At 43.5% G+C, this 24706-nt stretch overlaps 3 protein-coding genes across 5 annotated transcripts in view; 1 reads left to right on the forward strand and 2 right to left on the reverse strand.

Annotated features, from left to right (window-relative positions):
- Window positions 1-8027, reverse strand: part of LOC139384739 (ceramide synthase 2-like) — a 28945-nt gene extending 20918 nt beyond the window's left edge. Inside the window, exons 1-3 of the mRNA XM_071129605.1 lie at window positions 7946-8027; window positions 2156-2329; window positions 135-252 (exon numbers count right to left, since the gene is read on the reverse strand). Coding sequence (XP_070985706.1) covers window positions 135-252; window positions 2156-2328 — 291 coding nt within the window. The 5' untranslated portion in view covers window position 2329; window positions 7946-8027. The remainder of the gene's footprint in view (window positions 1-134; window positions 253-2155; window positions 2330-7945) is intronic.
- A 629-nt stretch (window positions 8028-8656) lies between these two features.
- Window positions 8657-14272, reverse strand: LOC139384722 (protein Lines homolog 1-like). The gene is made up of 6 exons (XM_071129563.1): window positions 13593-14272; window positions 13408-13497; window positions 13053-13194; window positions 12180-12788; window positions 11378-11561; window positions 8657-9744 (listed from the first exon to the last, which is right to left on the reverse strand). The coding sequence occupies exons 1-6, from the start codon at window positions 13947-13949 to the stop codon at window positions 9030-9032; spliced, it is 2097 nt and encodes a 698-aa protein (XP_070985664.1). The 5' UTR covers window positions 13950-14272; the 3' UTR covers window positions 8657-9029.
- Window positions 14273-14622: 350 nt separating this feature from the next.
- On the forward strand, window positions 14623-24403 carry LOC139385189 (ankyrin repeat and SOCS box protein 7). Of its 3 annotated transcripts, none has more exons than XM_071130300.1 (7): window positions 14623-14749; window positions 15656-15768; window positions 16236-16340; window positions 16458-16611; window positions 18817-19422; window positions 21875-22674; window positions 22773-23030. In XM_071130300.1, the coding sequence occupies exons 3-6, from the start codon at window positions 16254-16256 to the stop codon at window positions 22012-22014; spliced, it is 987 nt and encodes a 328-aa protein (XP_070986401.1). In that variant the 5' UTR covers window positions 14623-14749; window positions 15656-15768; window positions 16236-16253; the 3' UTR covers window positions 22015-22674; window positions 22773-23030. The 3 variants fall into 3 exon arrangements, with proteins under 3 accessions (XP_070986401.1, XP_070986402.1, XP_070986403.1); XM_071130301.1 differs by having other exon boundaries at window positions 14652-14749; window positions 22869-24403; XM_071130302.1 differs by having other exon boundaries at window positions 14652-14749; window positions 21875-22627; window positions 22816-24403.
- The last annotated feature ends 303 nt before the right edge of the window (window positions 24404-24706 follow it).

Here is a 24706-nt window from a genome sequence, read left to right on the forward strand (position 1 = left end):
ACAGATGGGCAGGATTTGTACTATTCATTAGAATGTGTATGATCTCATAGTGCAATGACGTTTGATATTGACACTAATAATTAGGTCTATATGTAAAAGGTGTAAGTGTGATTTCTAATGTGTAGGGTTAATACCTGGCCAGGGTTTCTGGAGTGAGAGAGATAGTAGAGTTCGAGGATGGGGTTGTCTAGTACTCTCAGTCTGGCCTTCTCCCGGATCCCCACTGAGGCTGCTAGTGGCGTGGCTATCAACCTGGGGGACAACATACAGACGCAGTCAAATATATTGGACTTTACAATGAGGCAGAATGTTCAGATTTTTTCATTTTCAAAACTGGTAGAATTTTTACCTTGTAGGCACATGCAAGTTACCACAGGTGAGATTAACTACACGGCAAACGAGAATCATTGCCTCCAACTAAATTAACTTGAATAAACACACAGATGCACACACGTACAAAGACAGTAGCAAAGCAGGCTAAATTGTAACTTAACATCTACTTCCCTGTAGCAACCTATAAAAGGGGCTTTTTTTGTTCAGCGAGCTCTCCTTTCAAACTGGTATCTGATGAGTAGGAATTCTATGGTGTAGGGAGACAGTGAGGTAGAGGTTTGAACTAAACATGGTTTAGTAGTATATAAACAGCACGGAGTATGAGCCGGTTCTCTGGACACAGCATTGTCCTGGACTAGAAACCATTTCAATGGAAAATCTCCATTCAACAAAATATAATATATTACAGTGATGTGAAAAAGTATTTGCTAATTTTCTCTACTTTCACATATTGTTTATACTGAATGTTACCAGATATTCAACCAAATCTTAATATTAGATGAAGGAACCCGAGTGAACAAATAACACAACAATGACATACTTATTTCATAAACAAAGTGCAACACCCAATGCCCTGTGTGAAAAAGTAAGGCCCCCTTAGACTCAATAACTGGTTGTGCCACTTTTATCTGCAATGTGTGGCAGGTAGCCTAGTGGTTAGAGCATTGGGCCAGTAACTTAAAGGCTGCTGGTACAAATCCACAAGCCGACAAGGCTCTGTCAACGTGCCCTTGAGCAAGGCACTCAAACCTAATAGACCCATGACGTCCAAAATGTGATACTTTTGACTCATCTGTCCATAGAGCATTCTTCCAAGAGTCTTGATGATCATCCAGGTGTTTCCAGGTGCTTTTTGGCAAACTTGAGTCAACTGGTTAGATGAGATGGGTCCCATTATGTCTGGAGAAAACCAAACACTGCATTCCACAGTAAGAACCTCATACCAACTGTAAAGCATGGTGTTGGTAGTGTGATGGTTTGGGGATGCTTTGCTGCCTCAGGAATCAGGTAGCTGGACGACTTGCCTAATAGAAGAAGCCATGAACTCTGCTCTGTATCACAGAATTCTACAGCAGAATGTCAGGCCATCCGTCTGTGAGCTGAAACTGAAGCACAGCTGGGTCATGCTGCAAGACAATGATCCAAAACATACAATCAAGTTTACATGAAAATGGCTAAAAAGCTACACATTTGAAGTTTTGGAATGGCCTGGCCAAAGTCCAGACCTAATCCCAATTGAGATGCTGTGGCAGGACTTGAAACGAGCAGGTCATGCTTGAAAACCCACAAATGTCGCTGAGTTAAAGCAGTCCTGCATGCAAGAGCGGGACAAAATTCCTCCACAGCGATGTGAGAGACTGATCAACAACTACAGGAAGTGTTTGCCTGCAGTCATCGCAGATAAAGGTGGCACAACCAGTATATTGAGTGCAAGGGGGAAATGACTTTTTTCACACAGGAGAATTGGGTGTTGGATAACTTTGTTAATAAAATAAATAAAATAAGAATAATATAAATATTGCCTTTATCTACAATGAGGTTTTGGTTGAAGATCTGATAACATTCAGTATCAAAAATCAGAAAGGAGGCAAATGCTTTTTCACTGCACTGTACATGACATTTAGCAGACTTTTATCCAAAGACACATGCAGTCAAGTGAGCATACATTTTAGGTATGGCTGGTCCCTGGAATTAAACCCTCAATCCTGGCAATGCAAGCGCCATGCTCTACTAACTGAGCCAGGACTACAGGAGAACATGTTTCTTAGTCAAGGCTTAATCTTTGTCTGGGAAACTGCCCCTATATGTTAAGCAAGCTCACCTTTCGAACAGGTATCTGACCAGTAGGAAGCCTATGGCGTAAGGCAACGTCACATAGAGGTCAGAGGCTTTGGCGTAGACACGCCCATCTCTGTCCTCTAGGTCCGCCCAGGTCAGGTTGACTGGCAGCCAGAAGCGGTCCCACCAGATCCACTCATATAGGGTGTCAATCATCCTAACGACACAGGGGTGGAAGAGGAGGGTTATGTTAGAAAACACATGTCAATAGGTATCACGTTATCGAACAGAGGAGGCTGGTGAGGAGAGGACAGCTCATAGTAATGGCTGAAATGGTGTGAATGGAATGCTTACAAAAACATGGAACAAGTGTTTGATACCATTCCATTTATTCCGTTCCAGCCATACTAAGCTCTCGTCTTCCGATTTAACGTGCCACCAGCCACCACTGTTATCAAGTGAGGCCTGATGAAGACCTAAAGTAAAGTGGAAACGATGTCGCCAATAAACCACATGGGAGCAAGATTGCAGTGTGCAGAGTCTCTTTCAATCATTTGCTGAATAGATGTTTGTATAATGCTTCAATGACAATGACAGATCTATAACTCTCATCTATATCTGAATTCTGTCAGGTTGAGCACAAAGCTATAGAACGACAGATCTATAACTCCCAGCTATATCTGAATTCTGTCAGGTTGAGCACAAAGCTATAGAATGACAGATCTATAACTCCCATCTATATCTGAATTCTGTCAGGTTGAGCACAAAGCTATAGAATGCAGCTTTAACCATGTGTTTGAAGTAATACAGTTTGTTTACAAGTACACTGTTTACAAACAACAGAGTAAAACAAACAAACTAATATTTTGGGTTCTGATGGGGTTAGGCAATTGAACTAAGCTGATAAGGCACCTATAAAAGTTAGATTCTTCAAGAAACAATGTGTATATACCGTTAATTTATAAGTCTAAAAAATAGAAGTCCCAAATCGCAGATTGACCCTTAAAGATGGAATCTGCAGTAGAGGAAACAGAGCCACTGTCCGCCCCATGGCTGCTGTTATTGTGTGTTTTGTTAAAGAAGGTGAAGAGTGTCGCAAAGTCAGATTGACCCTTAAAGATGGAATCTGCAGTAGAGGAAACAGAGCCACTGTCCGCCCCATGGCTGCTGTTATTGTGTGTTTTGTTAAAGAAGGTGAAGAGTGTAGCAAAGTCAAATTGCAGTACACCATTCTGCTGTTCTATTGCCTGTGAAATGATGTCCAAGAGAAAAACAAATGTTGGTGTTTGTTCTAATCTGGCAGACTGACATGGCAGTTGAACCAATAGGATTACAGTTAAGGGGTTGAACTTAGAATTGGGTAAAGTTTGCATTTGCATGTACTTTATTTATTAACCAGGAATTGATCATGATATATTGTTCATAAATCACTAGTTCCGGATTTCAAGAGTGCATTCATTCACTATCAGTCAGATTTGATGCCATTTTACAACATGAGTTGATGAGTTCATTGGACACCAGTGCTGTAGGTCGTGTAGATAGTGTGGGTGTGTATAACCTAGGTCACTCCAGTCAAGTGCACATGCAGTTCTTTATTTCCAATATAAATATTGACACAACAGCCTTCGCCTCTTTCTCAAGATGCTTCCCCACACCTAGTCCAACACACACACGTCAGCAGAGAAAACATCACTGACAGTGGTAGTCAATGAAATCCAGGGCTGCAGCCTAGCAACATATATCCCAGTAAATCACAGACTAGACTTTTTTCTATGTCATTTTTTTCTAAACCAAGGTCAACGCTGAAACGGATCACAACCCCTAGTGGTCAAGTCATGGTTCAAGAGTTATGGAGTTCTTCGAATCCCAGATGGCAGTGAGTTGACATACAGCAGGGTTCCCCCAATGGGGGGTTTTATTAGGCCCCCCAAGTTTTCAGCCCAATTATTTATTTATTGTTGGACATAAGACTGTAAAAACAGCATGAAATCAGCTCCAAGTGGTTTTAATGTTGTAAATGTGTTCCCAAGTATTCCCACGCCTAGCAGAGCCGTGGCGTATACAAACCAAGCAAGGATTGAAATGATGTCATAGTCACATATTATATCGGTTTGGGCTTCTTGCGGTCAATATGCAGTCTATACCCCAACCATCCACTCAAGAAAGTAATCATCCCTAGGCTGAATCTAGTTGATAATCCCTAACGTACGACTGATTCATGTGAAGGGAAAACAAACTACTCGTGAATAATGTCAACAATGTCAATAGGGGGCCTCTATGGCCCTGGGCAGATCTGATGACACACACACACACGCCCCTAAACGAGTGCAGACTATTTACTCTTCTTGTCATTTAGTCTTTCACACTGATGTGTGTGTGTGTGTGTGTGTGTGTGTGTGTGTGTGTGTGTGTGTGTGTGTGACGTGCTCACATTTGTGTGTGAGACTCGTTGCCCCCATGGGGTCCATTTTGATGACATCACTGCTGATGTCAGCACATCCCAGGGCTCTCTGCAGTGTTCTGTATAGTCAGTGTGTAACTCAGCACATCCCAGGGCTCTCTGCAGTGTTCTGTATAGTCAGTGTGTAACTCAGCACATCCCAGGGCTCTCTGCAGTGTTCTGTATAGTCAGTGTGTAACTCAGCACATCCCAGGGCTCTCTGCAGTGTTCTGTATAGTCAGTGTGTAACTCAGCACATCCCAGGGCTCTCTGCAGTGTTCTGTATAGTCAGTGTGTAACTCAGCACATTTCACTGCCCTGCAAAAACATAACAACAACGCCACATCACAATGACTTTGCGGAGACAATGGAACCACCAACCAAACACATCTACAGGTCGAAATGGAAGAACAAAACAAACTTTTAACCACAGAAATTGAATACTAGTTATATTGCTGTGGTCTGATGGGCAATGTCCTTTCTAGTAATTCTGTGTCTATGCGTTTAACCTTATCTTGCACTGATTACACATCTGTGACGCAATTGCATTATGATTCAAAGATAATATCGTGGCGCCAAGCATATTACATACTGGCACTACCTAGCCTGAGTACCTGTATGTTTGTTTTACTACAACAGATACAAACTACCTATCAAACACCTGTCTATCAAGTACCTGTCTATCAACACCTGAACAGCAATAAGTCCAACTGACCTGTGTTAGTATGCCACTGAGAGAACATTCTGGAATGGCAGCGTGCAATATGTATGGTGTATGTTGCTGTATGAGATGAGTTCAATGTGTATGACATGGGTAATATTCAGTGTAGGGTAGGTATTATGTTGAGGATGTAATGTACAGTGTTTATCATGTATACAGCAGTACTGTGTGTCTAAGACAATTTTCGGGGGCGGCAGGGTAGCCTAGTGGTTAGAGCGTTGGACTAGTAACCGGAAGGTTGCGAGTTCAAACCCCCGAGCTGACAAGGTACAAATCTGTCGTTCTGCCCCTGAACAGGCAGTTAACCCACTGTTCCCAGGCCGTCATTGAAAATAAGAATTTGTTCTTAACTGACTTGCCTGGTTAAAATAAAGGTAAAATAAATTTTAAAAAAGACAATTTTCACCTGGGGAACATTACAGTATATCCTATACTAGCAGCCATGCTACAACCTAGTCACGTCGGACTAGTCCATAGAGCGATGAGCAGTGTGTATTAGCGGTATACTGCCAGAACACAGCCGATAAGGAAGGCCTTTTGCATTGTTAGCGTTCTGCTGAAGATCATCTGGGGATTCAGACATTCAGTCAGTGAAGAACATGACAAAGCACACTCTGTCTGCATATTGTATATATATGTTTCCTTCTCTTTCTCCTCTCTCTCCCTGGTCTCTCTCTCTCCCGCTGGTATCTGTCCATCTCTTTCTCTCCTCTGACTCTCTCTCTCCCTGGTCTCTCTGTTTCTTTCTCTCTCCCGCTGGTATCTGTCCATCTCTTTCTCTCCTCTGACTCTCTCTCTCCCTGGTCTCTCTGTTTCTTTCTCTCTCCCGCTGGTATCTGTCCATCTCTTTCTCTCCTCTGACTCTCTCTCTCCCTGGTCTCTCTGTTTCTTTCTCTCTCCTGCTGGTATCTGTCCATCTCTTTCTCTCCTCTGACTCTCTCTCCCCCTGGTCTCTCTGTTTCTTTCTCTCTCCCGCTGGTATCTGTCCATCTCTTTCTCTCCTCTGACTCTCTCTCCCCCTGGTCTCTCTGTTTCTTTCTCTCTCCCGCTGGTATCTGTCCATCTCTTTCTCTCCTCTGACTCTCTCTCTCCCTGGTCTCTATGTTTCTTTCTCTCTCCTGCTGGTATCTGTCCATCTCTTTCTCTCCTCTGACTCTCTCTCCCCCTGGTCTCTCTGTTTCTTTCTCTCTCCCGCTGGTATCTGTCCATCTCTTTCTCTCCTCTGACTCTCTCTCCCCCTGGTCTCTCTGTTTCTTTCTCTCTCCCGCTGGTATCTGTCCATCTCTTTCTCTCCTCTGACTCTCTCTCTCCCTGGTCTCTCTCTCTCTCTCTCTGTTGCTCTCCGCTCTCTCTCTCCATCCCACATACAGGGGCACAGGGTTCAACTGTACTGGTATCGTACTTTTTCATCAACTTTCTCAAGCATGATAAATGTTAGTCGGTAGGGAAGCATACCAGAACTAGGGAGTGATTTATTATCTTTGACGTGCATGAAGAGATAAAATACATACATCACACAAAAGAGGTTTGCAGAATATGACTGAGTGGGAAAGACGTTATACGTGTACAGAGACATGATTAAGACAGAACCTACAACAGACTGTATGCTCAACTCACGTAGTATTTTAATGATTGAAAAACAATGGCTCCAATGTATCAAAGATGATCTTTAGATTTTAACCCTGAAAATGACTATTCAGTCCAAAACGTACAACTAAGTGCAGAATAGGAGGCCAAATGGTGAAAGGGAGGATAAATAGTGTTTTCCTCATTCACACACACACACACACACACACACACTCCCACACACACACACACACACACACACACACACACACACACACACACACACACACACACACACACACACACACACACACACACACACACACACACACACACACACACACACACACACACACACACACACACACACACACACACACACACACACACACACACCACTAGATATCCCACAGAACTGTGACAGGCACTGTTAACTGTAAAGCAATCCGTTTCCATGAGTACATGCTCTCCAAACACAAACATTTTTAGAGTAGAGTAAAACCAGTCAAGATTTATCTTAAAACTCTGATTACATTTGGAGATGTTTTATAGTTCCATTTAAACCAAAATGGTAATTACACTTCACTGGTTGAATGCCGATGACTTCACGTGGGCGATCCAGCTAAAGTGCCAGAGATCCATCATAGTTTGAGTTTAGGCCGGTTACAAAACTATAAATCAATCAACCTCGAGAGCGTTCAGAAAAGCCTTAGGTGGAGAATCTCTATACACTCACTGACCTACTAAGAAAACAGAGGGTCTATTCAGTCCAATCCTAAGATGTAAGATAGAGCTTAGCTCCTCTAACAGGGGGACATGCTCACCTGAAAGGGACGATTTAACATCAACCTCACTCATACAACTCCCACCGGTTGCTTGGGACAGACGCGAGTTGAAACCCGCTCCTCCGTTAACGAGGACAGGTGTAAAACAACAGAAAACCAGCTATTCACATCCCAGGTAGAGGACCCCAGACAACACTCCTACAGCACATTCCCTGAAACCATCCAATGAATCCAAGGTCATAGGGAAACAGAATATACCACAAGGCTTCCCACCGTTCCACCCTCAATATGCAAACCAGGTAAGGTAGGTCCTGTCCTCACCCTCAGTAGGGAAACCAGGTAAGGTAGGTCCTGTCCTCACCCTCAGTAGGGAAACCAGGTAAGGTAGGTCCTGTCCTCACCCTCAGTAGGGAAACCAGGTAAGGTAGGTTCTGTCCTCACCCTCAGTAGGGAAACCAGGTAAGGTAGGTCCTGTCCTCACCCTCAGTAGGGAAACCAGGTAAGGTAGGTCCTGTCCTCACTAGAGCTGTTGATGTAATGTTGACTGTGGGAAACAAACAGGCGTGACAGTCCCTCCATTCAGTAGGCAGGCTCTCTCTCCCTGTCTTTGTTTGACATTCTTTAAAGGGTCACACCCAGCTGAGGCACAATTGGACAGGAGTTTTTTCCTTTCCTTCCAGGTACGTTGTCGTAGAGGGACGATAATGGAGAAGTGTCACGACGCAACACACACAGAGAGATAGAGAGAGAGGCACACTAACCCTGCTACCTGCAGTCAAAGGTGCCCTCAGGTGATAATCTGTGGATTGTTTGCATTGTTCTCCAGATAACGCAGACAGGAGAATAGGAGCTACTCCTCCACACAATAGTCCCTCTAGTAAAACATAGAACGAGGTGAAAACAGAAGGAGATCAACAAAGACAGGTGGGAAAAATAGTGACATTTGGCTGGACCGAAGGGAGGGAACCAAAAGAAAACATATAGTTGAAAGAGGTGTGTGTTTACTTACGATGGTCATGCAAACAGGATGTGTTGCTTTTGGAACGTCTTTATGATTCAAATGTAGTTACAAATGAAAGGAAGTGGTCATCATAACCATCCCTTCATAAACAATGCTTACCTTGAGTTACCATACAACCACAAGGTCCCCAAAAAGAGCATCCATTCACAAATAGGATGCCATGAAAAATGTAAAAGTATTAAAATATACATTTAAGAAATCTAGAAGCCGCTGTTGAAGGATTCCCACAATTCATGCTTATTCCATCCTGATTCCAGGAATCTTCCAAAAGCAAATTTATTTCTGTCAAACTGGGAATTCTATGAATTTTACAACACTCAAAATATTACAAATGAGACCAAATGCATTTACCACCATGTAACATTTATTACATCATTACGGAGTTCAACGCTGTGAACAACATCTCTTCGCTTCAATCTGTGTCAGCAGTTTCAAGAGCGAGGTGGCATTGTAAGGGAACAGACTCCTCCTCTGCAGTCTAGTCACCACCACTCTGAGCTCTGTCAGACACATAACAGTCCTATCAAAAGAGTGGCTGTTGTGTGTGTGAACCACAGAGTCGCTGTGTAGCCTATCCTGTGTAAGGCCTGATGGAAGGTCACTGTCCTCCGTCTCAGACTCCTCTGAGCTGCCGTAGTCCACCAGACGGAGAGGGGGAGTAGAGGCCAGGGCAGTTGCACTCCCTGAAGGCAGACACAAGCTGGGCTGCAGACATGGAGCTGGCTCTGGGTCCACGATGGTAACTGATCCTCCAGAATGGCTGGAAGTAGACACGCTTCCACGAGAGGCACCCAACGACTGCTGGAGTTCCTCTCTCAGGTTGTCCAATAGTTGATCGTCTTTCTGGCTAATCTTCCAGCTCAGTTTACACCGGTCCGACCCATCTATCTTCTGACAGACCATTCGGAAGCCTTCCCAGTCGTCCCGGAGGTGTTTTAGGTAACGGACAAAGTACTCGAGGAAGCAGGTTTCCGTTGAGATGAGGAAATCGAGGAGAATGCTGTGGTCGAAGGAGATGTTGCGGAGGAGGAAGAGAAAGTGACAGTGGGGGTTGCCGCCGACAACACACACAGCATCAGCTTCCAGGTCAGAGGACACTCTGTAGGAAGACAGACAGAAGAGTCAGACATCTCAAGGACATAATAGGCTTGTTTCCCGGACACAAAATAAGACTAATCCTGGATTTGCCAGCATCTGCATTGAGCATTGTTTTTAGTCCAGTGTCTGGGAAATTGGTCCAATCAGGTTCTCAACCTACTCCTTTATGTGGGTGACTGATCTTAGATAATCAGAGATATCAAAATGTAAGATTTTCATAAGCAGAATCAAACCAACCACTGACAAAACTGCAATTCAGAATTCATCTAAAAGAAAGCCACACAGAAATACTGCCTTTTGTCCATCAGGCAGTGTTTCAGTATTATAAACCAGCCATTCTACTCTTACTGTTCAGCCATGTTGTCCGGACCTCTGGCAGTCTCTTTGGGGGTACCACGGGGTTCAATTCTTGGGCCGACTCTTTTCACTGTATATATCAACGATGTCGCTCTTGAGCGGGTGATTCCTTGATCCACCTCTACGCAGACGACACCATTCTGTATACATCTGGCCCTTCTTTGGACACTGTTAACAAACCTCCAAACAAGCTTCAATGCCACACAACACTCCTTCCGTGGCCTCCAACCGCTCTTAAAACGCTAGAAAAACTAAATCCATGCTATTCAACCGATTGCCCACACCGGCCCGCCCGACTAGCACTACTAGTCACTACTCTGGACGGTTCTGACTTAGAATATGTGGACTACTACAAATACCTAGGTGTCTTGCTAGACTGTAAACTCTCCTTCCAGACTCATATCAAACACCTCCAATCCAAAATGAAATCTAGAATTGGCTTCCTATTTCGCAACAAATCCTCGACTACCGATCCTCGACTTCGGCGATGTCATTTACAAAATAGCCTCCAACAGCCTACTTATAGCAAACTGGATGCAGTCTATCACAGTGCCATCTGTTTTGTCACCAAAGCCCCATATACCACCCACCACTGCGACCTGTATGCTCTCGTTGGCTGGCCCTCGCTACATATTCGTTGCCAGACCCACTGGCTCCAGGTCATCTATATGTCTTTGCTTGGTAAAGCTCCGCCGTATCTCAGCTCACTGGTCACCATAACACCCAACCGTAGCACGTGCTCCAGCAGGTATATCTCACTGGCCATCCCCAAAGCCAACACCTCCTTTGGCCGCCTTTCCTTTCAGTTCTCTGCTGCCAACGACTGGAACGAATTGCAAAAATCGCTGAAGCTGGAGACTTATATCTCCATCACTAACTTTAAGTATCAGCTATCTGAGCAGCTTACCGATCACTGCAGCTGTATACAGCCCATCTGTAAATAGCCCATCCAACTACCTACCTCATCCCCATATTGTTTTTATATACTTTTTTTTTGCTCTTTTTCACACCAGCATTTCTACTTGCACATCTATCACTCCAGTGTTAATGTTAAATTGTAATTACTTCGCTACTATGGCCTATTTATTTTTCTACTGTGTTATTGACTGTATGTTTGTTTATTCCATGTGTAACTCTGTGTTGTTTTTTGTCACACTGCTTTGCTTTATCTTGACCAGGTCGCAGTTGTAAATGAGAACTTGTTCTCAACTGGCCACCTGGTTAAATAAAGGTGAAATAAAAAACATAATGAAGGTATGTATTAGGTGGTATGGTACCTGTGATGGAGGTATAGTAGGAGTAAAGCCTTTGCTGCTTCCATCATGTCGTCGTCCTGCTCTCCAAACACCAAGGACACCCAGCAGCAGGAGTGAGATCCCTGCTTCAGCTGGACCCCACGCTGCCTCAGGAACAGCAGCAACGCACTTAAATAGCCACGGATGCCTATGGTATTACATACACCTGTGGGACCAGAGACAAGTGCAGAGTGGGTAGAAGTTGCCTCTACCCACTGATTCCAGATCAGATATTTTCACAGCCATAATGGTTAAGGTTTGGATCTGGGGAGGGTAATCTGATTCTAGACCTGTGGTTAGGGGTCCTGAGGAACTTTTGCCTTGAGAGAGACAATACTTAGTGAAATACTGTTCTTGTGTGTTATGTGTTGGGAAACATTGCCCCCTATTGCATACATCTGTCTGAATTATCGTTCCTGTCATCATGATGTTTTTCTCCTTCTGATTATTTGAGCTTTAGAAACTAGTCATGTTAAAGTTAGACTCAGCGATATGACAGATGCAGAAAGTAAACAGCATAGTGGGTCAATTCCTGCAACAACTTCCACGAGGCTCAACATCGCTGTTTTGGTACCGTGGCGACCACGCTCAAACAGAGCAAAGCGAACCCGCACACAGATACTGTGTATGACTGTGTGAGAGAGAATTCCTGCATGTCTCTCTTCTCAATATCTGCGGTGCTGCTCGTGGCAACATCATTTCTCTGAGTCTACCTTTAAGGTAGAATACACATTGTGCCTAGTGTAGATATGGTTAATAACATTTACAAATAGTCCTATATTACCTTTCCCACCAGCGGATTGGATTTTGTATTCCAGTGACTTGAGCACAACTAGACTAACAGCCCTCAGCATCACATGATCGAACGCATCACTGCTCCCGCCACACGATTGGCCTGTCCCTCCAAAGAAAATGGCCGCCGACTCCACTGGAACACACTGTAACCAATCAGTGTGCACTGCCTGCAACACATCATCAGCCAGTGTAAGAATGTCACTGGTCATGTGATCATCTCCATGCGTTAGGGAGGACGCCTCGCCAAAACCCATGTCTTCGCCTGCCTTCTGAAGGAGAATCTTCTTTAAAAGCAGAAGCACTTGCTTCTTCACAAAGTAGTGGACATGAGAGTCGACTATCCGCAGTAGCGCCGATGCCTGTACGAGGGAGAGCCTTGAGCTGGTGAAACAGACACTGGTGGTGCTTAGTTTGAACCTGGCTGCAGTGAGCACTTCCAGTAAGTCTAGGAGGTTAGTCAGAGTTGTAGCCCAGTCTGCCATGTTACTACTGGGGTATGACGCAGAGTTCCCATGGCCCAGACTCTCTACAGGGACAAGCTGGGAGTAAGCAGCAGTGAGAGCTGTGTCGAATGTGGCAAGAAGTTTCTCCACAGTCCCTGAGGGGAAAAGAAAGAGAATGCCCCACTGTGGCTAAAACCACATTGTATTGACATGGAAGATGCATAGGTAGGTAGAATACAATTACAATTACAATGTCAACACTCATAGCCACACTGTAGTTACACTATTCCAGCCTATGTGGCCTAACTACCACGTAAATACATGGTAAATACATAGGATTTGGCAGCAAGTGGAACTTATTTGGAGTCAAATAAAAGACACATGTTGGTACAATTGATGGATGAATTGTGTTTCAATACCAGGTTTATATTCTGATGTTTCTTTTAGAACTGCTTTCAGGACAGTGGTAAGTGACCATGTGCATGCATCCAGTTCGTTGCCAGAGCGAGGGTTCTGGAGCACTTGCAAGCACTTCCATTCCCAAATCTGGTTGACTGTATTCTAGTCAAAAAAAAGAGAGAACTGAATGTAAGAATCTGCTTAAATAAAGCCTGGTAGACCTGTGTGTGAATAGGATTTTACAGTATCAGGTGACAGATTTGGGTTCTCTAATGTGAGACTGTCTGATGCACACAGAACTCCAAGAGTTACTTGACTAGTATTCAATATATAGTCATAAATCACACAAGACATGAGAACAATCAGAAAACTCACAAAGCAACGCAGCTCAAAAATAACATAGGAGGATACACTCTTTGCAGCTAGATGAGACAGCAACCTGTCCTTGCAGCAGGCAAGGTGAACCTGTGGGAGGTGGAAACAAACATGTTATTACTATAAACAAACCCAAAGGACAATACAAATATATTTTCCAATCATATGCAGGAAACCAAACTCACAAGTTTGGACATAAAATCCATATACTGGAATAATACTGTAGAAACATCTTTGAAGTAAAGGCTGGTTTCTTGAGACAGTTGTTGAGATGTCAGCTTGGAGCTTATTTTCTCCACCAGAGTCAACACAAGACAAGCCAGTTCAGTTCCATTTGGGTTTGGAGAATATTTGGAGGACGTTAGGAGATCTCTGGACTGGTCCTGATGCTGAGAATGAGAACCATCACTGGCATCAAGAGTCAGTTCACATACACATGTGAACATGGAGGATGCCAACTCATGGCTACTCATTTTGCTGGGTGATGTTCTCGACAATAAACTTCTGTAAGCATCATTTAGGACATGAAATTGTTCATTCATGTTGACACAGCGTTTGGGTTTTCAATGATCACGGGGGTCTTGGCAGTGGTCAATCTGAAAAAAGAAAAAGTAGCACAGAGTTTTTCGGATTTTGATTAGATTTCTGCCACGCGATTCACATTCTACACTTTACTAAGCGTGAATAAAATAAATTGCAAGGATGGTATTATACATGTTTTCTGTACACTTTTGTATAACGCAACACTGAATATTAAAATGATATCCCGCCGCAATTAATGTATCTTTTGAAAAAAAAGCATTCTTCGACTTTGCGCCGACCATCTCGAAACAATTGTAAACATCTCTTCCTGTTTGGTTTGCGTTGCATGCTGTGACTTGTAGTGCGATGTATAATGTACAGTTAAATCACTTTAAATGTTGTCATACATCCTAACGCTTCTGAACCGAAAATGACCAATTTAGTCTATATTGTATTTAAAATATCAATTTGTCATTTTCTTTTTTAAAGTATTATCTTAATTTTAGGTTCTGGCTGTAGACAGTGCACCACGTGACTGAACACGGAAGTATAGCGTGCGATAACATTTAGTAGAAAATTGGAAAGGAGTTCACTCATTCTATTGTGTCAATAATGAGAAGAATTATAGCCATAGAAACCGTTGGCCTACTTTGTTAGAAATCGAGCTAAACAGACTGTTCATAAAGTTTTGTAGAAGGATGCTGATTTGACAGCTCAAATTCCTTGCTCCTTGTGCCTGATTGGCTAAAACAAGCCCGTTGAAATTGGGGGTTCGCATCGGTGGAGAATGGCTAGCAAGCCTGCTAGCTTCGTATTTTAAGTAAGAATAATGCATTAATTCATCAAAGCTAGCTAACACCTACCTTGTGTAGTTGAAGTATGGTTGCCTTCTCGAGTCGTGCACATGTTCACATAGCTATTAAATTGTTACAAATGTTTTAAAACTCTGAAATCCAATGCATTCCTAGTAGCTTGAACAACTGGGTAACGATTTAGGCTAATTGCTAACCAGCAGTAGTTGATCGATTAATTTCTTCCTTAAAAGGGAATTGTGTATATATAGCAATATATCAGCGCAGTGTACCGTAGTATCATGTCGTAGTTTGTGGGCATGTAGATATATAATTAAAATAAGTCAGAAAGGAGTGGAACAAGTTGGGGTCGCAGTACTAGCTAGCTAACGTTAGCTAACATTCCATTGTTTGAGTGCATAGTTAGCTAACTATTAGCTGGCCAGTGGCTACTTGGATAACTAGGTTGCTGTGGATTATTTTTACTTAAACTTTGTCTGAAATGCATTGTCTAGTCTAGCTTTAAAGAACACCGCTAAAGCTACAACATTGCCCTAATTTGGAAGACGAAAGGCAGCAGCCGACCTTCCAATACAGGTAGCAATCTAACTGTTAGCAAGTAAGCTAGCTAACCACTACTAGTTAGCTTTTGTTTGTATCGTATTATAAGCAATTAGCCTACTAGCTTGCTTGTTTTTACATTCAACGTTGTTATCTAGGTAGTTATAGCTATCATACCGCCATCCCATTTGGATAGAAGCTAGCTGCAGGTATAGCTAACATTACATTTATGTAAAATGTTTAGCTATTCCCATTTCTCATTTGCTGTCATAATGTTATGATTGTCAATGCAGTATGTTTTTTAATGCCTTCTATTGAGTAATATAAACTGATGAATGTGAATACTCATTAAATTGTCTTTTTTTTTTTTTCAGAGTCCGTGCTAGCCCACAATCCATTTGAGTGGAGTTCTTATCTGTCTGTCATACTGTTGCGCAAGAGAGACACATGAAAATTGTCTTAACTACATAATCAAGCTTGACAAAAGGTGAACATCTATCTGCTGCTGTTCAGTATGGAATACCATATGGTCCTTAAAGTATACAAGTGTTGTGCGCACCTAGAAGTGGTGCTGCGGTGGTCACCAACTCTGGTTCCTGCCAAGCATCAAATAGCCTACCTGTTTCAACTGATCACCGGAGCTGGTGAACACTGTGGTATAGTGCAGTGGGGACCCCCAGTTGTCTAACAGATTTCCTCTATTCCACCTGAGCACCCCTCAAGCACTTGGTTCGTTGAATGAGATGTGCTAGAACTAGAATATGCAACGGCTTTTGATCCCAGCGGAACAGTTGGATTTAGAAAACCTGCTAATGTATAGTCGGCTGATTTATACCAATAACACAAATGTATCCATGACGATGTACTGTTATCAAAACGAAGGCCTAGCTATTTTTTGACTAATACCCCAAATTAAGTGATGCAGCTTACGTGTTTACTGTCTCAACTCTCCAGACAGAGGACTAGGTGTGGATGACCCCTCCCCTTACGAGATGTAACAGGATGCTGAACCATCACTGTAGAAGGAACCCCGAGCTTCAAGAGGAGCTGCAGATACAGGCAAAGACACTTAATACCAAGACGGTCTACTCTACTGTTAGCATTTCCCACTGGTAAATGACTGCTTATGCTAGAGATGAATGCTAATGCTCTTGGCTTGTACTGTCTTTGCTCCAGGCTGCAGTGGCAGCGGGGGATGTGTACACTGTCAGGAAGATGCTGGAGCAAGGCTACTCTCCGAAGATCCGTGATGCCAACGGGTGGACCCTGCTCCACTTCTCCGCTGCCAAGGGGAAGGAGAGATGTGTCCGGGTCTTCCTGGAGCACGGAGGTGAATAAGGGGGTCTGGGGTTTTGGTCCACAGGAGGTTGGGCGCACCTTAATTGGATAGGACGGGCTCCTACTAATGGCTGGAGTGGATTCAGTGGAATTGTATCATACACATGGTTTCCATGTGTTGGATTCCATTTGCTCCGTTCCAGCCATTATTTATTTTTATGAGCCGTCCTCCCTTTAGCAGCCTCCTGTGCTGTTGTCACACGTTGAATGCAGTTTTCCGCCTTCTTTCTTTTTCCTTGGCAGAGCTCAAAAAGCCCCCAAGGTTATAGTCACGGCTAAATTGAAACCAATGGAGGCCAAGTGTTAGTAGAGATTGGTGCTAGGGAAAGACTTTTCACAATTGGCCTGGTGACAAGGTCGATGAAAGGATTTGTCAGAATCCATGTTCACGAAGAAAAGGAGACTAGCAGAGGAAATGGTTGTCACACATCAAGGGTCTGCCATATGATGCTACATGCATCCATTCAGTGGCTTTATATCAGTCATCTAATCACATATTTGTTCATAATGATTATCCTTTCACATGTGCTGTTTGTTTGAGATCTATTTCATATTGGTGCACCATGACAGTGCAACCTGAATCAAACTCCACCTTTGAATTGTTGGTCTATAGATGGCAGTATATAACCAGTCTGGGAATGGCAGCTGTTTTATCTTCTCCACAGCTTCACTCCCAGGTCATTCTAACATGGTATAGAGGCTGTAGGGTGAAGTTGACCCTAGATGCTGATCTTGGTTCGGTTTTACATTTTCCCCACTAATGGTTAAGGTTAGGACTGGGGAGGGGGAAGCTCATCCTAGATCTGTACCTAGAAGAAACTTTACCCTACAGCAGTTTAACATTATGCTTCTGAGCAGAGTGAAAATCATGTTCATTTTGTGAAATTATGATGGAATAGTGTTGCAGTCATTTATTGTTTTTATTTAATGCTATTAAAATGTGTACAGATTTTGATTCCAAATCATGTAGATGCAGTGATCATTACATCAAGTCCAGGGGGCGCTGTAGACCAAGTCTCTCAGTAACTGTTTTTCTCTGAAGAGCTCATTGGACGAGTCAGGGGTTTATTTTGGATTATGCGCAGAAAAATTGAGACTGTTGAAATGTATGCATAACCAACAAAGCAAGAGAGTATTTTGTTACCCTTGACTTAATTGTCTAAAATAATTTAACGATACGCTAAAAATAATCTCTTTGATGGTCAGTCAAACAGCCTACCTAATGGATTTATGTTGGATAAGAGGGGAGCCAGCCATTTTTAACAAGGCTGTTTGAATGGAAAATTCCCCTCTGGATTTAGCCTAGGCCCTAGCAGACACTGACGTGGTCATTACCTGCACTCCCGGCCTTGGCTAATTGAAATAGCAGGACTTTAACCCCTGACCCCGCTTTCACACTCTAATGTCTCACTGATGCTAATTGTTCTAATGCTCCAGCATCTGCCTGCCCACTCTTTCCTTTCACACCACAGCAGACTTTAAAGTGGCAATCAGCAGATGAAATAATAGCACAGTGGAATCCCCGCTCCTGTTTTGGTAAAAAGCTGAGAGGTGGGACTGGAACCACCCTCAAATTCATAGACTGAGCTATGGATCCAAGGATTGACCATCCGTCATATCAAAGTATAGTTTAAACCATTTTTTTAGGCTGTGTAGCGATTGTTTACATTTACTTTGTTTACAAACATTGGAGTAAAACAAGCTTATATTATTGGTTCTAATGGGGTATGATAGTTGAACTGCGCTCATGAGGCATAAGTTATATTCTTCAAAAATCAATGGAAACATATAATTAATTTGTAAGTTCAGAAATGGATGTAGTAATTGCAGATTGTCCCTTTAATGTTTTACGCAGCTGTCACTCAATAATCCATCCTCTTGTTTCTCCTCGCTCTCTCTCGCTCTCTCTCGCACTCTCTCTCTCTCGCACTCTCTCTCTCTCGCACTCTCTCTCTCTCGCACTCTCTCTCTCTCGCGCTCTCTCTCTCTCGCGCTCTCTCTCTCTCGCGCTCTCTCTCTCTCGCGCTCTCTCTCTCTCGCGCTCTCTCTCTCTCGCGCTCTCTCTCTCTCGCGCTCTCTCTCTCTGATTGTTATTTGTTAGTGTTTTAACTGAATGTGCCATTTTCTGTTGTAATAAAGAGCCTGTAGAAGACAGTTCCCCTCACCCCCCCTTGTCCCCTGTCTATCTCCCCCGCAGCTGACCCCACAGTAAAGGACTTCATCGGCGGCTTCACGGCGCTCCACTATGCCGCCATGCACGGCCGTGCGCGCATCGCCCGCCTCATGCTGGAGTCGGACTTCCGCAGCGACATCATCAATGCCAAGAGCAACGACGGCTGGACGCCGCTGCATGTGGCTGCCCACTATGGCCGCGACTCTTTCGTGCGGCTCCTCCTTGAGTTCCGCGCCGAGGTGGATCCCCTCAGCGACAAGGGCACCACGCCCCTCCAACTCGCTATCATCCGTGAGCGCTCCAGCTGCGTGAGAATCCTGCTGGACCACAGCGCCAACATCGACATTCAGAATGGCTTCCTGCTGCGCTACGCCGTCATCAAGGGGAATCATTCCTACTGTCGTATGTTCCTGCAGCGGGGTGCGGACACTAACCTGGGTCGCCTCGAGGACGGGCAGACCCCGTTGCACCTATCGGCACTAAGAGACGACGTGCTGTGTGCTCAGATGCTTTACAAGTACGGCGCCGACACCAACACAAGGAACTACGAGGGCCAGACTCCCGTGGCGGTGTCGTCGAGCATGTCGGGCATCAGCCGGCCCTGCCTGGACTTCCTACAGGAGGTCACCAGTAAGTCTTGGGCAGGGAGGGGCACCGTCTGGGGACACTGGGCTGTTAGTAGTACTAGTACCGTATCGCTAGTGGATATAAACACTGCTTTTAATATAATGTCATGGCTTGACTGGGACTCAGCGTTTCCCCTAGATTGCTTTATCAGACAGGCAGAAGGATGACGCCCTAAAATGAACATCCGAAGATGAGTTAAATATAATTGGCGATGTAGCAATACAACTTAACATGTTCGTTGTTGGTTGTCAACACATTTGTGCACATCAGACCAGTAAAGTAAATGAGGGCTTTCTATGAGCCTGAACAGAAACATGGAGTCAACACATTTGTACACATCAGACCAGTAAAGTAAATGAGGGCTTTCTATGAACCTGAACAGAAACATGGAGTCAACACATTTGTACACATCAGACCAGTAAAGTAAATGAGGGCTTTCTATGAGCCTGAACAGAAACATGGAGTCAACACATTTGTACACATCAGACCAGTAAAGTAAATGAGGGCTTTCTATGAACCTGAACAGAAACATGGAGTCAACACATTTGTACACATCAGACCAGTAAAGTAAATGAGGGCTTTCTATGAGCCTGAACAGAAACATGGAGTCAACACATTTGTACACATCAGACCAGTAAAGTAAATGAGGGCTTTCTATGAGCCTGAACAGAAACATGGAGTCAACACATTTGTACACATCAGACCAGTAAAGTAAATGAGGGCTTTCTATGAGCCTGAACAGAAACATGGAGTCAACACATTTGTGCACATCAGACCAGTAAAGTAAATGAGGGCTTTCTATGAACCTGAACAGAAACATGGAGACAAAACAGGACCGGGTGATGGAAACGCTGCAAGTCCGTTTCAGGAAGTGTTGGAGCGAGATTGTAAGTTGAGAGGAGAAAAAGAACCTCCAGAAACATAGGGACAGGGAGCGTTGTCATGGTTTTATAATGACCAGTCTTCTGTTGGGGGGGGGGCACGATGTTACCTGAAGCAGAAATCATTTTAGAGAGGCACAATGCCCTGCTGCATTCCTCTGTGTTTCTCACTGAACTTTGATATGGAGATATCAAAGAGCTCTGGGCTGCTCCCAAATGGCACCCTATACTGTATATTCCCCATAGGGCTCTGGTCAAAAGTAGTGCACTATGTAGCGAATGGGGTGGCCATTTGGGACGAAGACCTGCTGTGCTATTTCAGACTGACAGCCATGTGAAGTCAGACCGCTCTATTCATTCAGACCGTAGCAAACGATCAGCCAGATCACATATCCCCCCTTATTGATTACACTGACTACCTCAGTGGATGAACCCATCTGCTGCGGCTAGCAGGGCCTTGTTGAAGGATGAATGGCACCCAGCTCTTATGAAGCTCATTGTATATTATGCCATAGATGTATGGTGTTTCCCGTAGGTTGTTTCTCAGGTGGGTTGGTTGGGGAGCAGAGCGTCGGCCCCCTAGCTACATCCAGGGCTGTCGCTGCCAACACTGACATCTCAACTAGATAGATGTAGAGAGATGAAATGGAAACCAGAATGTCTTTTAAAAGTTGAAATAGAACCAAACATTATTTCACACTTACCTTGGCTGAAGTTGGTTCACCAACACTGATATTTCACCTGTAGTCTATAAATGATTGAAGCCTTTGGTTTGTAAAGGAGAAGTGTGACTCATCTTCCGTATGGTTTGTCTTTATTTAGAGAGTGTGGAATGTGGATGAAGGGGTAGCCTATAGTTGAAGAGTGGAGAAAGCACTAGCACTGTGCTGCGCTGTCGCACCGGTTTGAGATTTTTAAACCAAATCTTTAGTTCAGTTTCACCTTGAGAAAGGAAAGGACAGCTTAGTTCTGGAGACTGCAGAGGGACACAGAGAGGACAGTATGGTTGTGGTGACGGGGAGAGATGAGGACAGTATGGTTGTGGTGACGGACGGGGAGAGACGAGGACAGTATGGTTGTGGTGACAGTATGGTTGTGGTGACGGACGGGGAGAGACGAGGACAGTATGGTTGGGTCCTGCCCTTGCGTGAGAGAGATTTAAAAAATTTCTCTAGCCCCATTAGACTGATAACACTCCAGAGCTAGCTTCCTGGATGCTAATAGATTCCTAAACATTTTAAAACTGCCAATAAGAGGGTGTTTGGCCTTGAGCTGCCTGATAATTTGGGAAACATGTTTTGAAAGGCTCATTATTGTCCCATTTCAAGTGTGGAATAATCTAAAGTCACAGTGAGAGGGAGCTTACTGACCAGCTGCTTGTTTCACTTCACGTCCAGTCTTCTGTTCACCTTTTACATCCTCAGTCTTATGTGCAAGATTAGTTATCAAAACACGCTTAACTTCAACCTTTTATTTCATACACACCATTGGTAGAATGAGCTGTTCTTACTGTCCTTTTGTGGAAAAGGGCGATCTGCTTTGATCTCTTTAACAGATGTGTTGTATCTTTTCAGGACAACCCAGGACCTTACAGGACATGTGTCGGATAAACATCCGGCATCACATAGGCCTCCAGAGCTTGACGTTTCTGGAGGACCTGCCCATTGCCAAGGTCATGAAAGACTACCTAAAACACAAGTTTGACAATGTGTGATGACAAGAGTTTTGTTTTTTATATACCACACGAACCAGGCAGACGGAGAACGTCGTTCTCTCCTTTCATCAGACTATGCAAGCATTGTGCTACCTTCTGTTATCTGAAGCCTGGAGGAGGTGCAGGACCAGGTTTTTGTACAACCTCCAGAGGTCACTTTGTAACCTCAGTTAAACACGTTGCCGGATGGAGACGGAGTATCTTTCTCTCTCGACCGTGTTTTGAACCGCGTTAGCAGCATTACGTCTTTGGATGGACGACTGAATTGGATGGATGGGAACAGGTGGCAATGTTTCAAGTAGGGCTTTGTTTCAATCATGATGAATGGTTGATGAAGTGGTGCAGTCCTACTTCCTGTTGTGGAATAAAGCTTGTTTTGATAGAAATTAGATGACTGGCGATTCGTTGTTGTCATGTTACCCATAATGTATGTCACATGTCAGATTTCAGTCCACATCATGCCAATGATTTTTTTGTGGAGATGAAGTGTTGCTATTAGTTTTCATGAAGACGCCAACATTTCTTTGCTTTGGTAAATCTGGGCAAGTTGAGCACGAGAGAGAAAGGTTTGTCAGACTGACTTATCTGGGCAAGTTGAGCACGAGAGAGAAAGGTTTGTCAGACTGACTTATCTGGGCAAGTTGAGCACGAGAGAGAAAGGTTTGTCAGACTGACTTATCTGGGCAAGTTGAACACGAGAGAGAGAAAGGTTTGTCAGACTGACTTATCTGGGCAAGTTGAGCACGAGAGAGAGAAAGGTTTGTCAGACTGACTTATCTGGGCAAGTTGAGCACGAGAGAGAAAGGTTTGTCAGACTGACTTATCTGGGCAAGTTGAGCACGAGAGAGAGAAAGGTTTGTCAGACTGACTTATCTGGGCAAGTTGAGCACGAGAGAGAAAGGTTTGTCAGACTGACTTATCTGGGCAAGTTGAGCACGAGAGAGAAAGGTTTGTCAGACTGACTTATCTGGGCAAGTTGAGCACGAGAGAGAAAGGTTTGTCAGACTGACTTTCTTTTTTTTTTTTTTTTTTTTATGTGTAAAACTTGTTGCAGAATGGGTCAATCTTGTGATACAGCATTTCAGATAAGCAGGTTATCAAAACCTCTTCCTATTCAAGTATTACAAAAGCTCAGTGTTAACTCAAGCTTGAATTGGCTAAAGTAGACCCGTTTTGACTAGATTTATTGATTGAAGGATTCACAAGTGAGTGATACCGAGGAGGGTTTTCAGTAGAGGGAAGGCCTGAGTTTTCCACATTTACAGTAGGTGTTCACAAGATGAGTGAGTGATACCGAGGAGGGTTTTCAGTAGAGGGAAGGCCTGAGTTTTCAACATTTACAGTAGGTGTTCACAAGATGAGTGAGTGATACCGAGGAGGGTTTTCAGTAGAGGGAAGGCCTGAGTTTTCCACATTTACAGTAGGTGTTCACAAGATGAGTGAGTGATACCGAGGAGGGTTTTCAGTAGAGGGAAGGCCTGAGTTTTCTACATTTACAGTAGGTGTTCACAAGATGAGTCATCCAGCACGGCTCGGTGAAGTCTGTCTGCAATGGTTACCATGTACAGACATAAACATCGTAAAAAAAAAACACATGTAAATAATTGTCATATATGTACAGCAGATATTTTTCTAGAATTATTTAAGCGATGATCTTGTATTAATGTATTGGAGTTTGTTGGATGGTATTGTGTGCTGTTGATGTGACCCATGTATTGTTTTTCTATGTGTATACATGTCTTTTAAGAGTTTTAGAAGAGACGCACGTGTATTTTTTAAACTAAATATTTAGTTTAAACTTTTTACTTTGTGGGAGATGGAACGGGTATTGGGTTAAGAATAAAATAAGTGAATTTGTGTTTAAATGTCAATGGCCCTGTTTTTAAATCACATTTGTTCACATGTGTGTTAATTTAAGATTAATCCAGATTTTTTCCCATCACTTTGATTGTCACTGATATTAATGAATGGTGTTTACATAGATTTTTGCATGATTTCAAAGACAGTATTTGCATAGTTTTTTGGCCAACATTTCAAAGTGATGTCTGCGTTGTAATTCTGAACAGACATAAAGAGGTGGTAGAGGTCTTCCTCTTGCTGATGCAATATTTTGTTTCATTTGCATCTGGCCTGTGGTCAAACGGCAGTACTCTGCTCCCTACCTTAGATTTGAATTATAAGCGCAGACTTTTCTAAGTCACCTTGAATACTTTTCAACAGCACGTTATTCTGTTGCAGAGACTTTAAAACAGGGGTCGGCAACAGGGCCGCGAGCCCTCAGGATTTTCCTTGGTCAAAAAAGACAAATTAACAGGAATTTAGCTAAAAACAAATTTAATTTAGGAAATCAGTTAGTATTTCCATAAATAAATTATTGTGTCTCAAGGTATGAAATTGTACTTGAAAATAATGATTTATTTTTGGGATTAGTTGTGTTCAGTTTGCAGTGCACAAATGATTAGAAATATGTTCTGGTGTTGCCACCATCCGCTCCGACAAAAGTCAGCCCGCGGTTCGAGTTGCCTACCCCTACCTTAACCAACTGGTAGAAATGTTGAAATGCAGGTTGATCCTCATTCCTTAGTTAATGAAAGGAGTTTGTTTTTATTTATATATATGTGTGTGTAGTACCAGTCAAAAGTTTAGACACACCTACTCATTCCAGGTCCGTGGGGCGACGCACAATTGGCCT

The sequence above is a fragment of the Oncorhynchus clarkii genome, chromosome 26 (genome assembly GCF_045791955.1).
Source record: "Oncorhynchus clarkii lewisi isolate Uvic-CL-2024 chromosome 26, UVic_Ocla_1.0, whole genome shotgun sequence".
Classification (NCBI taxonomy): Eukaryota; Metazoa; Chordata; class Actinopteri; order Salmoniformes; family Salmonidae; genus Oncorhynchus; species Oncorhynchus clarkii.

Excerpts from the sequence above, each read along its gene's own strand:
- LOC139384722 (XM_071129563.1), bottom strand. The coding sequence starts at position 13,949 with ATGAATGAACAATTTCATGTCCTAAATGATGCTTACAGAAGTTTATTG. Across the intron at positions 13,195-13,407 it reads TTTTTGAGCTGCGTTGCTTT|AATACAGTCAACCAGATTTG; the intron begins GTGAGTTTTCTG and ends TTTTTTGACTAG. Across the intron at positions 12,789-13,052 it reads AACATCAGAATATAAACCTG|GGACTGTGGAGAAACTTCTT; the intron begins GTATTGAAACAC and ends TTTTCCCCTCAG.
- LOC139385189 (XM_071130300.1), top strand. The coding sequence starts at position 16,254 with ATGACCCCTCCCCTTACGAGATGTAACAGGATGCTGAACCATCACTGT. Across the intron at positions 16,341-16,457 it reads AAGAGGAGCTGCAGATACAG|GCTGCAGTGGCAGCGGGGGA; the intron begins GCAAAGACACTT and ends TCTTTGCTCCAG. Across the intron at positions 16,612-18,816 it reads GGTCTTCCTGGAGCACGGAG|CTGACCCCACAGTAAAGGAC; the intron begins GTGAATAAGGGG and ends TCTCCCCCGCAG.